Genomic DNA, 22818 nt, shown 5'->3' on the forward strand with positions numbered 1-22818 from the left:
TACTATCATTTTAGTGGGGTTTTGGGAGGGATGAAAAATAAATACATGGGTTCCATATGCCAAGTGCAACTGAAATTCTCATTATTTCCTTTCCTGGAGAAAACAGCTACAAGCTTATTTTCATAACAGATTTAAAGAACTACTTTTGGTACAGTTTCATTTCTGTAAGCCTTTTTTACAATGGTCTTTAAAATGGAGCAATTCTTGTTTTTTTCAAGTTTTTTTTATGTGAAACTTATTAGAACTTGGCATAATGGTTTTTAAAAATTATTAAAATTTACTTATACAGGCTTATTGAGGAAATATCACTGGCAATTTTAGTCCATTGGATTAGTAGTTTAAGGGCATCAATCTTACAAGAGCATTTTAAACAAAGCATGTTACCTTGCATTTCTTAGGATTGTTGTGAAATAAGGCTTCACAAACATCATATGTGCATTTATGTGTATATAGATGGATGGATGGATAGATATATAAGTAAAACTCTTGGTAATGAATCGATTTTTATTTTTTCTTTGTAAGACTATGCAATTTGAAGATGATGATCATGGCCCACCAGCCCCTCCTAACCCATTTAGTCATCTCACAGAAGGAGAACTTGAAGAGTATAAGAGGACAATCGAACGTAAACAACAAGGCCTAGAAGGTTAGTTAATCTTTACATTCAACCTAGGATAAGCCACACTGATAACAATAAAGTACCTCACGTTGGATGATAGAAAGCAGTCAGTGTGGCCGGGCACAATGGCTCACACCTGTAATCCCAGCACTTTGGGAGACCAAGGCAGGTGGATTGCTTGAGATCAGGAGTTTGAGACCAGCCTGGCCAACATGGTGAAACCCCGTCTCTATTAAAAATAAAAAAATTAGCCGGGCATGGTGGTACACGCCTGTAGTCCTAGCTACTCAGGAGGCTGAGGCAGGAGAATCGCTTGAACCTGGGAGGCAGAGGTTGCAGTGAGCTGAGATCGCACCACTGCACTGCAGCCTGGGCGACAGAGAGAGACTCCGTCTCAAAAAAAAAAAAAAACAGAAAAAGAAAAAAAACAATCTGAATGCTACTATTTTATAATAAAATCTTCTAGAAAGTGAGATTCCCAGATGAGTAAAGAATTACTAGCCAAAGTAGATGTAGATAAATTAATGGATTTAAACATTTCATAATTATGTGGCTTTTTAACTCTCTTAATTTTAAATAATTATAGGATTCATAAGTATGTAGTTTTGATGCTTTGTAAAATCTCTATTTCTGGTTATCTCAAGGTGCCAACATTGTCACTTCAAAATTTAAAACTAACTGCTAAAATTTTGATGTGACTTTCCTTAAGCACACGGACACTCTAGTAGGTTGAGTTTTCTGGCTTTGGAACCCTTAGTAAGTAGATTGTTAGGATTATATTTAAGACTTGTTAATGAAAACATCTTAAACAATTGACTACTAGCTCCCTTTTTCTCTGGAATAAGAGATTCTTCCTAGCAGGAGTTCTCTATCTTGAGTCTTTGGATAAGCTTCAGGCAGTCCATGAGCCACCTGAAAAATACATGCTTTATTGTTTAAGGTACACATTTAGGGAGGGAAGGGTTCAGGGTCAGGAACAAGCCTGTCACCCAAAAAGAGGGTAAGGAGCCTCTGCTTTAGAGCATCCACAACATACAGTTGAAATTTTCATGCAAAGCAAAATAAGCCAATAGTTAATGAATTTTTGTCCATGTTAGATATCATTTAGGAAGAACTAATGACATCTTGATCATCCAAGGAACAGTTTTTTGTGCCTTTGTCACAAAAGGGAGTTGTCCTGATTCATTAATGTAATTATACTAAATTTTCTAAATGGTGTTATTGAATTTGTTTATTCTAACATGAAGTTGGGAGCTTTCTCTGTTTTTCATATTTTGTAAAATATCCCTCTTTAATCTCTTGTTTTTTGAAAGCCTAAAGATGCCAGGTAACAAATGTTGCACTCTAGAACCGTCACCTTTTTTATATAACTTTATAGTAGTTTCTTCCACATTTATTATGACCTTATGAATTAGCTCAGTAACATTGCTCTGACAGGTATCACTAATTAAATATTGTTCAAAAATTCTGTGAGGCATTCTGCCTCATTAATGTAGCATCATTGGTGAGGCTTTATAATTTTTTTCATCCGGCTGCACAGTATGTTTTGGTTTTCTAATGCTAGCAAGAGCTACATGCAACATATCATTTGCCTGGGCTGCCAGCAGCTGTGCATCTTTTGTAACCTGTACGTAAAATAACCATTAGCAGCCAGAAATGTTAACACATTAACCTCCTCTTAATGTATAATTATGGATATATGGGATAACTGTTAGCATGCTCAGCTCACTGCTGAAGAATTTATCATCTCTTTGTATACAGGCATTTGATGTATGCACTAACCTCCCTAAAATCATATGCTGCTTTGTTTTGTTTTGCATGGCTTTTAACTAAACTCTTATCCAACAGATGCTGAGCAGGAATTACTCTCAGATGACGCTTCATCTGTTTCACAAATTCAGTCTCAAACTCAGTCACCGCAAAATGTCCCTGAAAAATTAGAAGGTACTCAATGTAATTTCCCACATAAGCATTCACTGAGTTAGTCTTGAGTCTGTCCCTCTGTGTTTTGTTTTCACGTGAGGAAGTTGAATACCTCATCACAGTAAGTTTTCCATATTTTACTTATATCTCCCAATAATTACATATTTTATATCATTAAAAATGGGGCGCTACTTTTGTTCAGCATTTATATTGATTTACCTTAATCTGAATTTTGGCAACCCGCAGTTCTTAAGAATTTGTGGAATTGGCTGGGCGCGGTGGCTCACACCTGTAATCCCAGCACTTTGGGAGGCTGAGGCAGGTGGATCACGAGGTCAGGAGATCAAGACCATCCTGGCTAACATGGTGAAACCCTGTCTCTACTAAAAATACAAAAAATTAGCTGGGTGTGGTGGTGGGCGCCTGTAGTCCCAGCTACTCGGGAGGCTGAGGCAGGAGAATGGCATGAACCCGGGAGGTGGAGCTTGCAGTGAGCCAAGACTGCGCCGCTGCACTCCGGCCTGGGCGACAGAGCGAGACTCCGCCTCAAAAAAAAAAAAAAAAAAAAGAATTTGTGGAATTAAACATCTCCCAATCAGCAGCATGAAATCTTTTTCAGTATTGATTGCCAAATGATCCCAAAACTAGAGAAAAATATGTTGTCTTCCTCATTTATACTTAACTTGATTTACAATGAAACTGTTATTTCATCAAACTGGGATTATCTAGCTTTTGCTCTTTGGTTTAACAACTTTGTTCCTTTCCCCTTTATATCATTAAAGAAAATTAGCTTCGTGCTAATAGATCACAGTTTATTAAAATAATGATCTGTCTTCATTGGAATCAAAGTAATGCCTTATTACATTGCTAAAACATTTCAGTTTTGTAAAGTAGAGCAAAAATGTTAAGTATGTAAAATAACCCCCAAAAAACCCTCCCCTTTCGTAGAAAACCATGAGCTGTTTTCCAAGAGCTTCATCTCCATGGAAGTGCCTGTCATGGTAGTAAATGGCAAGGATGATATGCATGATGTTGAAGATGAGCTTGCTAAGCGAGTGAGTAGGTTAACCACAAGTACAACCATAGAAAACATCGAGATTACTATTAAGTCTCCAGAGAAAATCGAAGAAGTCCTGTCACCTGAAGGCTCCCCTTCAAAATCGCCATCCAAGAAAAAGAAGAAATTCCGCACTCCTTCTTTTCTGAAAAAGAACAAAAAAAAGGAGAAAGTTGAGGCCTAAGTAAAGTCTTTTTATAATTATTATTATAACAATGTGACATTGCACATCTAAATACCACATTTAAGTTGATCATTAATATGCAATGGTAGATCAGATTGGGGGATGTAGCAAACTGGACTTTAAGAACTGGAGAGAGGTTTTACAAAATAAAAACTTTCAGATTCATCTCTTGTTTTATATGTCCAAAAATGGCTTTGAATTTTAAGCAATTACTAGTTTTAATTAGCTCTGCCCTCATGAAGTATTATTATAATTCACCATAAACAGCTATCTGTCTGAATTACTTCAGGCCTTCTCCATAATATCTGTTAGAAAGAAATTGCCAGTGAGCAAGTGAGAATTTTTATTTCTCAATACCTGCTTCACTTGGTAATCATATTATAATTTTTTATCATGATTATTGACTATATTTTTGGAGTCCCATTGTTTCAATGGGCATTAACAGAATGCTTTAAAAACTTCTAAGACAAGAATCTATAGCATTAGTATACACTGGCACATAATTTTTTAAAAAGTTTTAAGAAAAGATTCATTTGGAATTTTATTCACAGTATAAAATTTCCTCACCTGAAGTAACTTTGTTTGCCAAAAAAGTTGTTTTAATAAACTATAATTTTTGAAAACTTCCTTTTTTATTAGTTTAGAAAGCCCCTTATTTTTCAACAAAGGGGATTTTGTACACATAACATGGGTTATTTAGTTTAACTCTGGCAAAAAAAAAAAAAAAATTTTGTATGTTGATGTTTGTATACCGTTCAGTATAAAAGTGTCCTAAGCATATTAGCCAATCTTTTCACAGTAGAGCATACTTAAGGCTGCTTGGTACTGAGTATACTTAAATATAACTCCAGAATCCAGGGACTTGGTGTCAAAACGGGATTAGAGCATGTAAAGGTACATCTAGATTCATATTTGAATCTTATACTGTATTTTACTCTTAGTATTGCTAATGAGTAAAGAAAAGTCTCATAAGGTAGCCAAATGAAAAAGAATGAAAGGGAAAGTGAAAAATTAAGGGGACAAAAGATGGGATGTGAAAAGAAGAATTCTAGTTTGATGGTGACTCATATTCACGATAGGATACAAAGTGTGATTTGTTGGAAACATGTCCCAAATTTCTAAAATTCTGCTTCTCTGCCAAAAGCAATGTCTGTCTTGGTTGATATTTGAGTTTTAAAAGGGTCAAATCTTTCTAATCTTTTGTATCTTTAGAGGGCAGCACTAGAAGAAATCAGCAGGTCTAATCCCACCAGTAAGAAAACTACCACTTCTTGATTTTTACAGATTTAAAAAATTCTTTTCAGTGACCTTTCTTTTTAATGTAAATACAAATTTAAACCTAGGCTTAATATAGGCATTTCCCCTTTCACCCAAGTGATGTCACAGTTCGATGCAAAATCAATGATCCAGAATGATCGTGGGTAAAAATAACTCAAAGTGTTTCTTAAGGGTGAGTTGGCATGCAAAAAATTACATTGATTACAGTGTGTTTTGGAGCTGGCTCTGTTTGTGTGCATATGATAATGCAGAGTTGAGCCAGAGCCTGGAAATGTCTTTCTAGATCTCACTAACTACTGGAATCAGTGTTTTAATCTCTTGGTGGAAACTTTCAGTTGCTTAACTCTCTATTGGAAGATTTTTTTAATGTTCTACATCATTTATGTTGTATTACAATGTATGTAGAAACAGTAACCTGTGAACTATGCTTTTCCATAACTTTTTAAAAATATATATATCTAAATGAATGCAATGTGCATAAATATTTTTTAAACATAACAGTGAACTATTGCACCTTTTGCTAATGCCTCTATTTACTTGCTTTGGCATAAAGAATGAGCCAATGAACCTCTGTGTCCTGTGGAAAAATGTATAAATGTTATCTGATATTGCTCTTAGATGTAATGCTAATTAATGTTAAATCACAAATAAACAGTATTTTAAATATACGGACTTGTATCATGAGGTTTCCATTCACAGGTGGTTACTTAGCCTATTCATGGTCTGTTGAGTTTTATACTTCAGTGAAACTTGGTAAGTTATTGATGCTTCAGAATAAAGAATATCCTGATAAATATATTTTCAAATTAGTTGAAAATTATATATATATACAAAACCTGTCTTTTTTCAGCTTATGTTAGAGGAGATATTCCCTGAGAAACCTGTTTTGTCTCTTGATAATGGGTATGGCAGCCTCTATCAATGTAGAATAGATGTTGCAGGATATGTACGTCTCTGATTTTTAATGTATTTGTTGTACAAATAACAATGTAATAGAAAAACAGCAGAAAGAGTAGAAAGTAGTTCACAATTTTATCACATTCACTTTTTTTTTTTTTTTTTTTTTTGAAACGGAGTCTCCTCTTGCCCAGTCTGGAGTGCAGTGGCACAAACTTGGTTCACTGCAACCTCCGCCTCCCACGTTCAAGTGATCTCATGCGTCAGCCTGTTGAGTAACTGGGATTACAGGCGTGCGCCACCATGCCCAACTAATTTTTGTATTTTTAGTAGAGACAGAGTTTTGCCATGTTGGTCAGGCTGGTCCTGAACTCCTGACTTCAAACAATCCACCCACCTCGGCCTCCCAAAGTGCTGGGATTACAGGTGTAAGCCACTGTGCCCAGCCTTTTTTCCTTTTTGACATGGTCGCCCAGGCTGGAGTGCAGTGGTGTGATCATAGCTCAATGCAGCCTGAAACTCCTGGGCTCAAGTGATCTTCCTTCCTTAGCCTCCCAAGTAGCTTGGACTACAGGCATGCACCACCACACCCAGCTATTTTGTTTCTTTGTTTTTTGTTGAGACAGGATCTCACCGTGTTATCCTGGATTCAAGTGATGCTCTTGCCTCAGCCTTTCAAATCATTAGGATTATAGACGTGAGCCACCATGTCTGGTCCATATTCACATTTAAAAAAATTATATTCCCTTCCAGCTGTTATCTAGTTATATATATTTATATATATATCATTTATATGTAGGTGTTTTTTATATATTATGGTGTGAATGTAATTTTTCAGGGTTTTTTTTCCTACTTAGATAACACATCTAGATTTTCAAACTAAATCTGTCATATGAATAACTTCTTGTGATTATTTTTCTACTTTGCCCTAAAAATACAGTACAAGAGGAGGATAACATGTTAATTGAGGGCTCTGGTTAATTGAAGTTTTTACTATAATTACCCATTATAAAAATGAAGGGTTTGGTCAGAGAAAAATAGTCATAGTCTTGGGCATATTTAATTATTACCTTGGCTTGTAAATCACCCTGTGGTAAAAAAATGCTATTTTAGAAAGATGCTCATTTCAAAATTCCCTTTCATAAAGCAACAAAGGCGATTATCTTCGGTTCTCACTTGAGAGTCAATATAGTAGAAAAGTTAGCATGTGCCTTTTCTTCATTGATTAGTATTTTCATTCAGGGAATAAAAGCCAAACTGATAAAATTTGTGACAGCATTGGCTTCTCTTAACATCAGGCCCCTTTTTTCCCCCACATAGGCAGAAAATACAAACTGGTTATTTCTTTTCAAACTCAAGGTTGATACATACACATATCCAAGTTGCAATCTTGGCCAAACGGATTTTGATAAAAACAGTCTTGTTTGTGGCCACTAGAGGGAGTAATAGATCTAACAATCCAATGTTTCCATTCCTTGCACTGAACTTCCCTATTTAGTCTGTAGGCACCATGTTTGTTGTGAAATACCCAGAACTTGAAAGAGAAGGCATTTCCTTTGTTGTTTATTCTCCTCAGTAGATCGTTCTCGACTTTGTTTCCTTAGCAGGTCTCATTACAGATATCACCCACAGTGGAGAACACATAGAAAGTTGTGGTGTGCTCTCAGAGGCTGTGATAGGATATGACACCTCAGAGTTTTCATACCTGTGAGTGACAAGACAATGCCTTCTTCAATAATTGACTTTTTTTTTTCTTTTTTACTAAGGAGCTAACCGATAATATTTTTTGTTGATGCCTTCTGTGTACCAAACGTTAGGCTAAATGCTTTTCATGTATGACTTCATTTGGCCTTCCCAGCATCCCAACAAAGTAGATGATATTATTCCCATTTTGTAGATAATGAAACTAAGGCTTGTAGAAGATGAAAAGTAGGTGGTAGGATTCCACCCATAGAGATTCAGACTTCTATAATTACTCATGCCATCTGTGTGCCAGACCCTGTGTGGCTGCAGTACATTTCCATGGTTTTTAGGAAGAGGCAGTTATCTTAGTTTGGACTGTAAGTCAAGCCACGGTGAACTTGTATTTTGATATAAGTAGATTTGGGATCAAACATTGACTTTTGATTTGGAAGACTTTTTTCCCTAACAAATCACCTCAAGAATGAAGAAATTGGTGGATACCTGAGAAGCAGGAATGACCTGTGGTGATAGCAACCTTTAGGATAAAGAACCAGCTCCTAAATCTTACACCATGACACCTGGAAGACAAGTTATCATACTTTTGCTTAAGGTGCAGCAGAGACTTGAGAAGAAGCCCGTTTTCTTTTTCTTTTCTTCTTGATTTCCATTATTGGAAACAGAAGAGACATTCTAAGGAAAATGTTTTTAAAACCAGAAAAGGTAGCTTAATCTAGTTACAGAAGTCATTTTAAAGATCAGAAATACACTGTATCTACAATTTTATTTAAATGAGTGTAATTGAAGATGGTCTGTCTTGGAGAAAAACAATGTAGAAGCCTTTTGGGGAAACTTGATAGAAAAAAACCCTGAATTTGCATACTCTTACTTTCAAAGGGGTTTCATTTCTAAGAGCTGACCATTAGGGGGCAATAGTGGATCTAAATTTAGTTTTAGTTAATTGAGGGAACTCCTTCGAAGTATTTTTGGGCTTGATTTAGAACTCTATTTTGATTATGCATTGCTAGGTGCAGTCTAAGGTTGAGGAAAGTTTATAGATACCAGATTATTTTATTTGTTCCTTATAGCCTGGTTATCTTGTTCTGACTTTGTAAGAATTATCCTTCTGAGAGCTGGTGCTTACCTAATGTCATACACTTCATGGGGGCGCTAAGCCCGGATTCAAGAAAAGGTCTTCAAGTCTGCATTTCATGCTTGTCATACCACAGTTTTCCTTGGAAACCCATCAGGGCATAACCTACGAATGGATAAAATAGATAATAGATACATTTTCTAAAGTTTACTGCAAATTGTGATGTTTAGAACTTTATTACGGGAACAGTTTAGAGAAACACATTGCAAGACCAAGCCTAATTATTATTTATCCATAATTGTTTCCTAAAGTTTCAAGTTTTTAGATGCTCCATGAGTCTTTACAGTATTGTCTCAAGTTGCTGATTTCTTTACTGTTGGAACCTCTAATATTTTAAATGCCATTTACACTTCAAGTGACAAACGGGCACATTTTGATATTTCTTCTGTACCCAAAAAAAAAAACAAAAAACAAACAAAAAAAAAAAAACCTTTTTTTATCTAGCAGAAAAATAGATGGATATATATCCAGTCCACAATTCCTTTTTATTTAACAAAAAGTTTAGTATGAAAATATACATGATCCAATTTTTACATCATAGTAAAATAGGCCCTTCAGAGAGAGGTCATGGATTTCTCTGCAAAACAGCCTTGATTTATACTCATCCCAAGGCTTCTAACATGATACAATTTCTTCATATCACCGTGAGGAATATCATTCTGTTACCCACTAGTTGCAATCTGCACACATCCATCAATCAAAAGATTCATAAAGGGATCAAATCCCTGCAATATTCCTTGGACATGTCTGTCACCAGTTAAATCCAGCAATAATTCTTGTCTATTCATTTTTCCAACTCAGGAAAGAGATCCTTGCTCATGGTGTTGACTCTATGGACTCAGAGCTGCCATGACACAATTTTCACCCTCCTTCACGCTCCCGAAGTAGGCCTGGCCCACAATTATTTTTAAGGCCTATATAATTTCTGGTTGGGTAAGTCTTTATACTGAAGCTGTGGTGAAGGGGGTTTTTGTTGTTGTTCTTGTTTTGAGATGGAGTCTCACTCTGTGCCCAAGCTGGAATGCAGTGGTGCGATCTTGGCTCACTACAACCTCCGCCTCCTGGGTTCAAGCGATTCTCCTGCCTCAGCCTCCCAAGTAGCTGGGATTACAGGTGCCCACCACCACACCTGGCTAATTTTTGTATTTTTAGTAGAAATAGAGTTTCACCGTGTTGTCCAGGCTGGTCTTGAACTCCTGACCTCAGGTGATCCACCCGCCTCAGTCTCCCAAAGTGCTGGGATTACAGGCGTGAGCCACCATGCCCGTCCCGTGAAAGTTACTAAGTTGCCTTTTTGTTTCTAGATTTTATTTTTACACAAACGGTTTTGTCATTCTCCAGAGTCGGTCCTGACCTTGCTTCTGATGGTAAGAAAACCTCTCCAGTGCTATATGACTGCTGTCACGAGGCAAAATACTCGTTCCTTGCTGAACAACATGCTTTAATAGCATTGGTTTTATTCATCTAATTTGAACGTGTATTGAAGAATATTAGATTTCTAAGAAACTCTAGGATTTTTAAAGTGTTTATGAAATGGCAGAATCATATGTAGTACAAACTTGCAGCACCAGATGAAAGGACTTATAGGCAAGATTTTCCTCATTGTCTATTTATATTAGACTCGCACTCAAAAAGCTGGTAAATATGTCAGCCCTATAGAAAGACCATTGCAGAGTGTTAATTGGACTTCTTAGACCAAACAGTGTCCCTTCAGATTGATATTTAGACTTGAAATTTTTGAGAAAAACTTGGATTTCCCAAAGCAATATAACATATCCTAGCAGATAGGGATGGAAATTAGGAAGTAGTACAGTTATAAAATGCAGGCTTTATTATTATTTTTTTCTTTGAGACAGAGTCTCACTCTGTCGCGCCCAGGCTGGAGTGCAGTGGCATGATCTCGGCTCACTGCAACCTCCGCTTCCCAGGTTCAAGCAATTCTCCCGCCTCAGTCTCCCAAGTAGCTGGGATTACAGTTGCCCACCACCACGCCCAGTTAATTTTTTGTATTTTTAGTAGAGACAAGTTTTCACCGTATTGGCCAGGCTGGTCTGGAACACCTGGCAGTTGATCCACCTGCTTTGGCCTCCCAAAGTGCTGGAATTACAGGCATGAGCCACTGCACCCAGCAAAATGCAGGCCTTAAGAGGCAGACTCAGCCGGGCCCAAGTAATCCCAGCACATTGGGAGGCCGAGGCGGGCGGATCACGAAGTCAGGGAATTGAGACCATCCTGGCCAACATGGTGAAACCCCCTCTCTACTAAAGATACAAAAATTAGCTGGGCATAGTGGTGCACGCCTGTAGTCCCAGCTACTCGGGAGGCTGAGGCAGGAGAATCGCTTGAACCTGGGAGGCAGAGGTTGCAGTGAGCCGAGACTGTGCCACTGCACTCCAGCCTGGCAACAGAGCGAGACTCCATCTCAAAAAAAAAAAAAGGCAGGCTCTTTTGGATTTCCCTCTGGTACTCCTGACTTATCTTTTCTGGGTTTATAAAACAAATATAGTGACAGTCCCCAGCCTGGACCTGGAGCTACAGTGCTGCTAGACTCTTCTCAATGGTTTTCTGGCCGTGTTCTGTCCTTCCTTGAAGACCATTTTCTTTCATAGACAGTCAAGATCTAAACTAATTTTTTTTTTTTTTTTTTCCAAAAGCAATAGCTTCTGAAGATTTTCACTAAGCAGGAGCTAGGGAGGAAGTAGTTGTTGCGTGCTATAACTCACCCCTTTCCTGTTGAGTAATGCTGTAGAGGTTGGATTCAGTGGCAACTGGCTTGCTAGACTTTGACTTCAGAGTAGATGAGCTCCTAGTTTTATGAGAGAACATGTAGATACAGCCAGCTTGTTGGCATGCACAGGCAGTCTCTTCCAAAGGTGTTTGCTGGACTAAGGAGTTAAAGTTCAACATTTCTTCCTACCTGATTTCTGTTTTGGAAATATTGGCTTCAATTGTTTCAACTGAAATAAAGGTCATTTGAGGCTATTAGGACAACCAAGACTGTATCCCAAATATTATCTACTGGTCCACATCGCGGGGAGGGGTGACTCACTGCACCCGGATGTTTGGGTATCTTAAGCCTTTTAAATTATTTAATTTAAAATATCCTGTGTGGTAATTGAGATGTTTTGTTTTTAAATTATTTTTAAAATAGTGTTTTACTTTAGAACGTATCTTCAAAATATGAAATTTTTTGATACGTAGGTATGGTCATGTGTCTCCATTTTGACCTTTAAGTTAATATTGAGCAAGGGTATATGCACATGTACTTGCCAAAGCCAAGCTGAGCATGGGTCAATTAACTGCAGAGGAACACGGCAGGCTGGGTGGGGCAAGCTCAGGAATTCTACCCACTCACTGAGCAAAGTCAGGCACTGGGGGAACAGCTTGAGCTGGAGAGCTAGTAGGAAGCCCAGCCCAGCCAGTGAAACATGGAGCCTCAAGAACATAGCCATCAGCCAAAAGCGTAGTCTGGTAAATGGTCTGCATCAGGGAAGTGGGAGTCCCAGTCAGGATTCTGGAGTAAGAAAGCAGGATGGCAGAAGCCCAGTAGCATGTGTAGGAGTGCCAGCCACAGGCTAAGCTCTAAGAGCAGCGCTTCCTCTACTTCCTGTGGGGTAATGGCAAGATCATGGCAGGACCTCAGGCTTAAGGGGCCTGGGTATAGTTAGCAGTTCCTCAAGACAGGAACTCGGATAGAAGGAAAATGACAGATGGGAATCCTGTTATCAGAACTGAGGTACACAATACTGCTCAGAATTCCAGAAGCCAGGCAGAGCTCAGAGCCAAGACAAGGTCAGGACTGGCCTGGGGACAGGCTTGGCTTGGTGCCCAGTGAGTCCCAGAGCCAGGAGCTAGAGCTACCTCAGTTCCGCTGGCCTCATTAGGACTAGTCCTGGACACCACAGCCAGGTAAGTCGGTCAAGTGGCCCTAGTCGTTGTGGAGAGGCACACTGCAGAGACAGGGAAGGGCCCTGACATGGCTTTCACAATGGAAGCAACCCTGTGTGATAACAAGACAGCCACGTAAGAGTGGCTGCAGGAATGAGTTAATATTTCACACCAGAACCTACCTGAGGACTAGCAAAGATGAATAAGCAAAGGCCAAGTGCTACTGAAACACTTGCTGTGAAGATGGCCCCATGTTTCCTGTGAACTAATTTTCCGATCTGGAGGCAGTTTCACTATAGAAAAATTTAGCTCCAGTGATGTCTCTGCCCTTCCCCGCCCCCGACCCCGCCACCCTCTTACCAGGAGTCACTATAAGATGCGCCTCAAGAACACTAATTGAATAGAAGAGAATCGAAGACAGTGGTCTGTGTTTCCTCCTCCTATAAAAAATGAGGCTATGACTTTATGCTGGCAAAACACCTTCGATTCCACATGGCGTCCTCCATAACCCTCTGGTTGTGGCAATAGCCGTTTGCCACTGAGTCAGAGGCCTCTCTGATTTGTCTTGCCACATCCACCCAAATAATGACCTCTCAGTTCACTCCTCCAACCTGCTTCTGGAGAGAATGGCTTCCTTAGGACCGTACCTGTAGCAGCTCCAATCTGTCATCATCCGGGGGACTCAGGAGCCAGCTGCATGAGTCATCCAGTCCTCTACTCCCACAGTTGTCCATAGAACACCTAGCCCTGTCACCTGGCAAGCCAGCCTTCTTTCCCACCCCATCTTCCCCAACCTGGGTACCCGGCAGAAGACATATACCCTCCCAGTGACCGCCTTAGCTCTCCAGGCACCCTTCTCCACCTGGGCACACTGATAGAGGATGTTTCCTTTCATCAAAATGACTTCTTCCTTTACCAAACTCCAGTAGCACTTCAGGATCATACTTAGCCTGTCTTGTAAGCATTATTGATTATGCATCTGTCTCCCCTACAAGATCATAAGCTCTGGGAAAGCAGGGACTGTATATACCTTGTTCATCCTTTTGTCCTTCACCATGCTTGGCCAAAAATAGATTCCTCCTTTCTGTTGCTCACAAGGGACAACACTGTTCATGTTGGTGACATGTTAATAACATGTACATAGCAGAAAGATGTTCTCATATATCTTAAATAGTGAAAGTCAGGAAGTGGCTTAGGGTGAAAATCCTCCTTGGAGCCATTAGTCTGATCTATAAAGCTAATAATAATAATAGCTAGTTTATCAAGTGCCTACCATGTAGGCTTTGTACTACATGTTTTAATTACATTATCTCATTTAATCCTCAATCCTGCACTATATGGTTATCTCCACCAAAGGGGGAAACAGGTTTAGAGAGAGGCTAAGGAATTTTTCTCATTTCACCACTTAGTAAGTGGATTCAGACTCTTAAGTCTGTTTCTAACTGTTATGCCAGGTTATTCACTGAGTGCAGGCTTCTTGCCAGCTGGTAGGAAAATCAGGTATTAGAGCTTGCAGCAACATCACAGAAGCCTTCCCCAACTTGTCTCTCTCATGGCTAAAGTGGCTTCTAGGTGAGAAAGAGTTCACATCCCCACTGGAATTTGCTAATATAGGGTGCAGAGGGCCTTCCAGAGCACCACAGTGTCGCTTCAGTTAGGTAGCCAAGGATAACTTTGGGAATGTGAAAAGGATAAAAGACTGGGTGCTGGTCTTAGCAAACCCTACTACAAGCATGCTGATAAAATGAATAGTGATAGCACACTTTCACTATTCTGATCAGCAGTGTGGTGTTCTAATTCATGTATTGTCCATTGGATCTTCACTAATTGTTTATTTTACTGAGGGCTGCTGCCATCGATAGAGGTTGTTGGCACATTTTAACCCTGAGTAAAATGTAATAGCTAGAATTTACTGAGCACCAGGTACTTTAAGTTGATGCATTAATTTAATACAACAAACCTCTGAGGTAGATTGTTATCATCTCCATTTTACAGAGAAGAAACTAAAGCTTAGAGAAGTTGCCCAAGATCACACTGTTAGTGTCAAAGCTGGGGTTCAAACCTAAGCAATCAAACTTGAGAGTTTATACTTCCACTTCCCTGATTCCCAAAAATACTTGCTGTCTTATTCATCATCTTAGTTTACTGTGGATCTCTGGGGACAGCTGGCGTCAGTTAAATAAAACATTGCATTATACTGGGCTTGTGTTTTCTTTCCCACTCAATTTGATGATAGAATAGCTATGACACATGATATGCTGCATGTTATCTCATTAAGCAATTACACCAATAATACCCTGAAATTTCCACATTTGAAATTGTTGTAGCACTTTTTTTCTTTGTCCAATAGTAAGGCATTATTGCTCTAGAGTCGTAGAGACCTGAGTTTGATTCCTACCTCTTCACTTTTCTATTAAATGGGTATAATAATTATGCTAAACTCTTAGGGTTGTAATAAGAATTAAGCAAGATTATAATATACCAAAAAAACTTAGCACGGACTCTGGTATCAGGAAGCCCTCAACTGATGTTGGTATTGTTTGTATTATCACTTTTCTCTATCTCAATCTGCTAGAAGAGAATGCATATTAGGAGACAGATTAAACAATGGCTGGCTTATGTCTCACAGTTATCCACTTGAAATTTGTCATTCCTATTCTTTACGGAATTCTTTGCTGAATTGTGACCAGTTTTCTACTCTTTGAAAAAGGACAGAAGATGAGTAATGGACAAGTTATGTAAGTTATGTAATTTACTCTTTTCCAGTAAGAAACCCCATTGTTGGGAAGTATGATTTGTGCCTTGAGAAGGTGATGGATTAAAAGATGATGATGACTCCCCCCAGGCAAAGATGGTCCAGAGCAGCAGCTTCAAGATCAATGGGAATACCTAGACTGCAAGCAGCTTCCTGGAGAATTCTAGAGGAATATAACAGACAAGTCACTGTGGTTCTAAGATGTGTTCAGTGGAAGCAGCCGCCTTTCAGGCTGTTGTTGAAAGGACATTTTTTAGCTCTCTTTGCCCCTTGAAAGCTGAGGAGGCACAGGGGGCTGGTCATCTGCAGGCTGTGTGGCCCTGGCTATTTCATCTTGGAAATCTAGGAAAGCCTGTATGAACAAGCTTAATGCTTCACAATTTCGGTTTTCTTGGTGTCTTGCAGATACCAAGTTTTCTATCTTGGGGATGCTCTGGTAACAGAGGTTAGACCAAGCTGTTCTCAGCAATCTGTAGCAGACACAGAAAAGGCAGGTTCATGTTGGTCCTGTGCTGGCAGAACATTAAGAAGAATAACTGTGCTTCTTAAGAAAACCCTGCATATGGCCGGGCGCGGTAGCTCACACCTGTAATCCCAGCACTTTGGGAGGTTGAGGCGGGCAGATCACCTGAGGTCGGGAGTTCAAGACCAGCTTGACCAACATGGAGAAACCCCATCTCTACTAAAAATACAAAATTAGCCGGGCATGGTGGCACATGCCTGTAATCCCAGCTACTCGGAGGGCTGAGGCAGGAGAATCGCTTGAACCCAGGGGGCGGAAGTTGTGGTGAGCTGAGATCGCACCATTGCACTCCAGCCTGGGCAACAAGAGGGAAACTCCGTCTCAAAAAGAAAAGAAAAGAAAAGAAAACCCTGCTTATACTCACAATATAATGGTTGGGGAGGGGGAAAGTATGTATAGTAAATGGGGAAAAAAGCCAGATTGTAAAATTATTTCTACACTTTGGTGCCAATTTTACTTTGAAAATTAAACGCAGTAAACATTCATATTTATAAGGGGAAGACAGGAAAGAACACACTCGAACAGCATGGATTTAACAGTGATTTCCTGGAGGAATTACAAGTGCCTTTTATTGTCTTAACTCTTATATGTGTGTGTATATGTATATATTAACTCATTAACTCATGTATGTATATGAGTGTGTGTGTGTATATATTATATATATATATATATATATATAATTTTTTAAGAGACAGGAACTCCCTGTCACCCAGGCTAGGGTGCAGTGGCACAATCATAGCTCACTGCAGCTTCGAACTCCTGGGCTCAAGCAGTCCTCCCACCTCAGCCTGCTGAGTAGCTAGGACTACAGACAAATGCCACCTTGCCCGGCTAATTTTTTAGTGTTTTTGGTAGAGACAGGATCTGGCTATGTTTCCCAGGCTTGTCTCAAACTCCTTGCCTCAAGTGATCCTCCTGCCTCAGCCTCACAAAGTGCTGGGATTATAGGCATGAGCCACAACACCAACTTTTTTATATATCTCAGTGTTGAACAATGAAACAGTAGAAACTCAGAAAATCAAAAATTGTGATAATTAGGGGAAGATATTACTTGGAGTCATGTCAATATGGAGTAATAAAAAGCTCGCAGTGCAGAACAATGCCTATGGTATGCTGCCATTAGTATAATGAACGGGAAAACAATTTATATGACTTGCTTGTATGTGTATAAAATATCCCTGGAAGTCTAAGCCAGAAATCACACAGGGTTGGTCATGGGAAAGGAAACTGGCCTGTGGGGGATGGGTGGAATGGAGGCTTTCTTTCTACTATCAACCCTTTTATGCCTTTTAAAAAATCTAGTACCTATGAGCTGGGAGTGGTGGCTTACGCCTGTAATCCCAGCACTTTGGGAGGCTGAGGCGGGCGGATCACCTGAGCTCAGGAGTTCGAGACCAGCCTGGCTGTCATGGTAAAACCCCATCTCTATTAAAAATACAAAAATTAGTTGGGCGTGGTAGTGGGCACCTGTAATCCCAGCTATTCGGGCAGCTGAGGCAGGAGAATCGCTTGAACCAGGGAGGAGGAGGTTGCAGTGAGCTGAGATCGTGCCACTGCACTCCAGCCTGGGCAGCAGAGTAAGAGTCTGTCTCAAAAGAAACAACAAACAAACAAAAACTAGTACCTATGTTAAAAGTTATATCTTTTGAATATGTATGTATGTATTAATATATTTTTTTCTATTTTTATGATGCCAGGAGTTCCTGAAAACTGTCAGAAGGTGCACGGTTATACGTGAACTGTGCACTACTGTATTTACCATTTCAAACACGCAGAGTCTGATCTACAGTAGGTGGAGTGTCTGCTCGGCACCACCCACCAGACGGTGTGATGCTGTGTACCTAAAGGTCCACATGTTAAATGCACATCCTCATTCAGAGTCACCACCACCGCCACAAAAAGTTTTAATGTGAGCCATCAAGTTTCCATTTTTGCCCTGGCTTGCAAGGAGCCTAGAGCTATGTTTTGTCTTTAGCCAGGTTTTCTAATACAGCCAGACTCCTCCCTATACCTACCACATTTATTATTTCTCTGTCTTCTTTTAAATCCTGTTCTAATAGCTTTTCATTTAGTTAGAGCTATGACTTTACCTATATGCAGTTTCAAAACCGTTTTGGAAGGCAACAGGATACATGCTAGTTATCTATTGCTATGTAACAAATCAAAACGTAGAAATTTAAAGTAACAATACATATTTAATATATCTCACAGTCTCGGGGGGTCAGAAATTCAGGAACGTTCTGGCTTGGAGTCTTTCAAGAGGTTGCAGTCGAGACATCAGCCAGAGCCACAGCCATTTGCAAGCTTGACTGGGGCTGGAGGGTCTTCTTCCCGGATGGTTGGCAAGTTGGTGCCAGCTGTTGGTGGGACCTTAGATGTTCCCCGTATGGGCCTCTCTGCAGGCAGCTTGAGTGCCCTCGTGACAGGCAGCCCCTGCGGCAGACAATCCAAAGGAGAACAAAGCAGAAACCACAGTGACACACACTTGCACTTCAGCCACTTTCTAATCATTAGAAGCGAGTCACTAAGTTCAGCCAAATCGAAGGGGAGGGACACTAGTTTCCACCTTTTGAAGAAAAGAGTGTCAAAAAATCGGTGAACATGTTTTAAACCCACCATGGGTTATAATAATCAATTATTCAATATCAGATTAGTCAAGTGGGAAAATGATGGAAAGGTGCTTTCAGAAGGAGGGAACAATGACTGAGTACCTTGTGTGTCCTAGGCTCTGTACTTCACATACATTATTGTGTTTAATTTTTTTTTTTTTTTGACAGGGTCTCACTCTGTCTTCCAGGCTGGAGTGCAGCGGTGCAATCTCGACTCACTGCAACTTCTGCCTCCCGGGTTCAAGCAATTCTCATGTCTCAGCCTCCTGAGTAACTGGGACTACAGGCATGTGCCACCACTCCCGGCTGATTTTTGTATTTTTAGTAGAGTCAGGGTTTCACCATGTTGGCCAGGCTGGTCTCGAACTCCTGACCTCAAGTGATCTGCCCACCTTGGCTTCCCACAGTGCTGGAATTAAACGGTGAGCCACCATGCCTGGCCTGGGTTTAATTTCATGAAAACTTTTTCTCAGTTTTACAGATGAGGAAAGTGAGACTAAGTGGAGATACGGCTTGTCCGAGGTCACATCACTAGTGTCAGAGTATGTCAAGTACATAGCCTGAAGCCACAGCTGTGCCATCACCTACCTCAGTGGAAAATGGAAAGCATTCCCAAGTATGTGCTACCTTGACTTATCTAAGCCATGTCCATTTTGCCACCAGGGAGAATTGTGATCAATACCCCCAGCTGAGTGAATTCTAAAAGAGCTGTTTAATTTGCCTCTAAATGCTCTGGATCTTAACTCCCCTTCAAAGCACCTCTCCTGCTTTCTGCCATTGCCAGTATTTGCCCAGTCCAGGCAGCGCCATGCCTGTCCTCACCCCTGACTTTGAGAGTCAGCCCACTCCTCTTCCCACTACAGCTGGCTGCGGCCTGGAGGCCAATGGGGTCAATGAAGCAGGGTGGCACGGAGTGCAGGGGTGAGAGGGCAAAGCCCTCTGTCTAATGCGGACTGATCCAAGCCCAGCAGGGCGGAGATAGGATGGCCCATCTCTGCCAGTTCCATGCTGGACTGCAGAGGCCTGATAAGGCCAGGGAACCACCCACCCAACTATGTCTCCTCTTCCAAATAGAGGAGACTCCCCACACTGCTCTCCCCGCCATCGGTGGCTACATGGATGCTTTCCTCCGAGGGTGGCTGGCTGCCTTTCCCCACTGGGAGATGGAACGTGATCCGGGGCATGACCAGCTCTTTGGGGTGACAGGTTAAGTGGCTGAGGTCTGTGCTGGGAGTTCCCGACTCTCCTACTCCCCTCCCTTCTCAGCATCGGCCAGTCCTGTCCTTCCAAAAAACAAACTTTCTGATGGATTCTCTAGTCAACACTGTCCCTTCTCCTGGGAGCTCATACCTGGAGAACTGCCGGAATTCTGCTCCACTGGTAGTCTCAGCTCCTAAGGCACATTTTCTTGGCAGAAACCGTTCCTTGGGTTGGAAGTCTGAGGAGCCAGTGTTATTGTTGGAACCAGAGCTGGAGTAAGCAGGTCAACAGCTGTTAGCCAGTGCTCCAGTCTGTAAGGGACTTAAAATCCATTCTGATAAAGGTGGAAGGGATGAAAAACATCAGCTTCCTGGAATTCCTCGTAGGAACTCTACTGTCTGTGGTTGAAAGAATACTATAGCTGGGCGCAGTGGCTCATGCCTATTATCCCAGCACTTTGGAAGGCCAAAGGGGGTGGATCACTTGAGGCCAGGATTTCCACCAGCCTGCTCAACATAGCGAGACCTCGTCTCTATTTAAAAAAATTTTTTTTCTAAGAAAGAAGACTCTGATCAAACACTCTGAGGTGGAGGAAGGCATTGAGACCTCTAGCATCCATTGGTTGCCAAAGATGACAATCTGGTTAACAGCAGGGCCTTTCTCTCTGGGTGTGGTTGTGTGTTAGAAGCCCATTGCCACTCCCACCCCACCCTACTTGGCCCTCCACCCCTCTCTCTGTGCTCAACCCCTCTCTAGAAAAAGAAGTAAGAGATATTGAGAGGGTATCAGCAGGCCAGGACACCAAGTTGTTACCTCAAATAGAAGGACCAGGTCTCAGCCCACCCTGACTGGAGCAGCGCACGTGTGGGGCAGGCCGCCCTCCAAGTAGGGGCTTTATGGGATGGATCAGAGCCACCACTGACTGGGATAAAGGGAGACTCTAGGGGGACCAAGCCTATAAACTAGCTGCCCTGCCAGCTGTCTGCCTTCCCCTCAGACCTGCATGCTGGCTTTAGGGCCAGTAATTCGACCGGAATTTTTCCTGTCCTCTTAGATGGGGTTTATCCCTCACTTGAAAGAACCCGGGACATTTGACATTGATGAACAAAGCAGGGGAGTCCACCTCCTGCCTGGAGGGCAGCTGGGAGTCAGAGCCAGTCCGTGTTGTGTGCAGATGAAAAAACTCCTGCCTGGTGTGATGCATGGGCCTTGGGAGAGGTCAGCCTAGGGGGAGAAAGTACAAAAGTGATCAATTCCACCAGCACGTGTGGGGACCCTCAAGTCTAAGGCAGGGCTCTGGAGGCTTTACCTGGACTATCACCCTCCCAGGACACCCCCACGGGGTAGGCACCATTACCACCTACCCTGCCTTAGGAGGGAGGAACTGCAGGCACGGGGAGGCTAAACATCTTGCTCAAACTGGTGGCTAGTAAGTGGGGTTCAGGACTCAAAGGCTGGTGTCTCTGACTGCTGAGCCCTTTGAGCCACTGTGTCTCTCCTGAGAAAAGTTGCCTTTCAGAGCTTACGACCCCCAATCTGTGGCTCTTCTGTGCCTCTACTGTGCTCCACCCCCTCCCTGGGGATGGACAGAGCCTGGGCCCTCTCCCCCGGGAAGCTGTTAGGGCAGCTCCTGTGATCCCTGCAGCAAGACTATTTGTTTTCCAGAACAAATAGGAGCCTGAAATCAGAGTGCCTGTGTCCCTCAAGAAGGCGGATTCCCCACCTGGTGGGGAGGCGCTGGGCTGTGATGGAGGCTGAGGGGGAAGAAGAACCATGGAGCCAGAAGTTTTGCCAAGGACCAGCCGAGTGTTCTCCCTGAGCTCAGTGTTCTCAGCTGTAGCGTAGGGATGAGCCCCTCCTCTTCCTGGAGCTGAGGCTGGGATGAAGGGAGTGTGGGTCGGTGCCTGGTGCTGGAGGGGTCCACGGCAGGCATCCAGATGCTGTCACTGGAGGGCACGAGAGGCCCCTCCTGGGACACACCCTCTGTCCCCAGTCCCCCTGCACCACCTCTCACCCTGTCTCCTTCCTCTTCCACTTTCATTCTTTCTTTCCCTCTTCCTTCTACATGGATGGAGGCCTCAGAGTGGCCAGAGGGATGTGCTGAGCCTGGCCCTCCCATGGGGAGGAGCCAGTAGACACACCTGCCCGTGGCCTGGAACACTTCCAGCTGGAAAGGCGAACCGAGCCAGGCCCTGAGTCAGTCAGGCAGCCTCACCCCACGCCTCTGGCCCCTGCCCACCCCTCACTCACAGGCACCTGCTTGCTGCTGTCCCTCCTCACCCCAACCTCTGCCCACTCCAGCTGTGGCCTGGGAAGGGGTCTGCAGTGAGGGAGAAAATGTTGACCACAGAGATCATGCCACGGCCACTTTTCACTGGAGGGGAAACTGCAGACTGCCTTCCTCCTCCTGCCCTCTCCCCTAACCCAGAGGGAAAGAGGCGTGGGGAGGGGGCTGAGGGATTACCACGCTTGGCTGGCTGGCTTTCCATGTGCGGAGTATTGAGGCCGCCTAATTGACAGATAGTAAACACGGATAAAGACTTTGGGAGAGAGAAGCAGGGGGTCGTCGGGACAAGGCAGGCTGAGGCATCGGGAGGGTGGGGCGCTGAGAGTCTTGGGAGAAGACCAGATGGCTCCCTGCCATGTCCCCATCTGGGCCTCTGCTAACTTTAAGCCAAGTGAGCAGGGCCTGGTGGACAAAGGCCAACGTGCACATGAAGGGGGCCATTAGAGGTGTGGCCTGGGGGAGAGGAGAACCCAGGGGTTCCCCCTTCTGTGTGAGGCCTGGCAGCTTGAGAGTCTGGGCCTGGTGTCCCCTCCCCCAGGCACCAGGGGAGGAATCCAAGCTCCCAACTTGTTCAGAGGGATCTCGCACCATCTCCACACCACCTCTCAGCTCGCCTGTGAGGGCGGCCCTGGGACAGCTCCACGCAGTGTGAATGTTAAGTTTTCCTGCAAGGAGCTGGGGTCTGTAACAGCCCTACTGGTGGCAGAGCTCAGGCAGAGGCTCAAGGCTGCTTGGGAGAGCCTGGTTGTGGCCACCAGCCCTGGG

The 22818-nt window shown here is 42.5% G+C and overlaps 1 protein-coding gene and 1 long non-coding RNA gene across 8 annotated transcripts in view; one reads left to right on the forward strand and one right to left on the reverse strand.

Moving 5' to 3' along the window:
* The window catches only part of ADD3 (adducin 3), a 129837-nt gene extending 124108 nt beyond the window's left edge, over positions 1–5729 (forward strand). For 4 of the 7 annotated variants that reach the window (XM_008950894.5, XM_008950893.6, XM_003825564.5 and 1 more), the window contains exons 13-15: positions 523–646; positions 2468–2563; positions 3491–5729. In XM_008950894.5, the coding sequence (XP_008949142.1) occupies positions 523–646; positions 2468–2563; positions 3491–3783 (513 nt within the window). In that variant the 3' untranslated portion in view covers positions 3784–5729. The remainder of the gene's footprint in view (positions 1–522; positions 647–2467; positions 2564–3490) is intronic. The other 3 variants (XM_055093368.2, XM_003825566.7, XM_003825565.5) reach the window with 1 other exon arrangement.
* An 11820-nt stretch (positions 5730–17549) lies between these two features.
* On the reverse strand, positions 17550–22183 carry LOC130540565 (uncharacterized). Its single transcript, XR_008954560.1, has 3 exons — positions 21490–22183; positions 19917–20036; positions 17550–18390 (listed from the first exon to the last, which is right to left on the reverse strand). It is a non-coding gene; the product is annotated as an uncharacterized LOC130540565 (long non-coding RNA).
* Between the last annotated feature and the right edge of the window lie 635 nt (positions 22184–22818).

The sequence above is a fragment of the Pan paniscus genome, chromosome 8, assembly GCF_029289425.2.
Source record: "Pan paniscus chromosome 8, NHGRI_mPanPan1-v2.0_pri, whole genome shotgun sequence".
NCBI classification, from domain to species: Eukaryota; Metazoa; Chordata; class Mammalia; order Primates; family Hominidae; genus Pan; species Pan paniscus.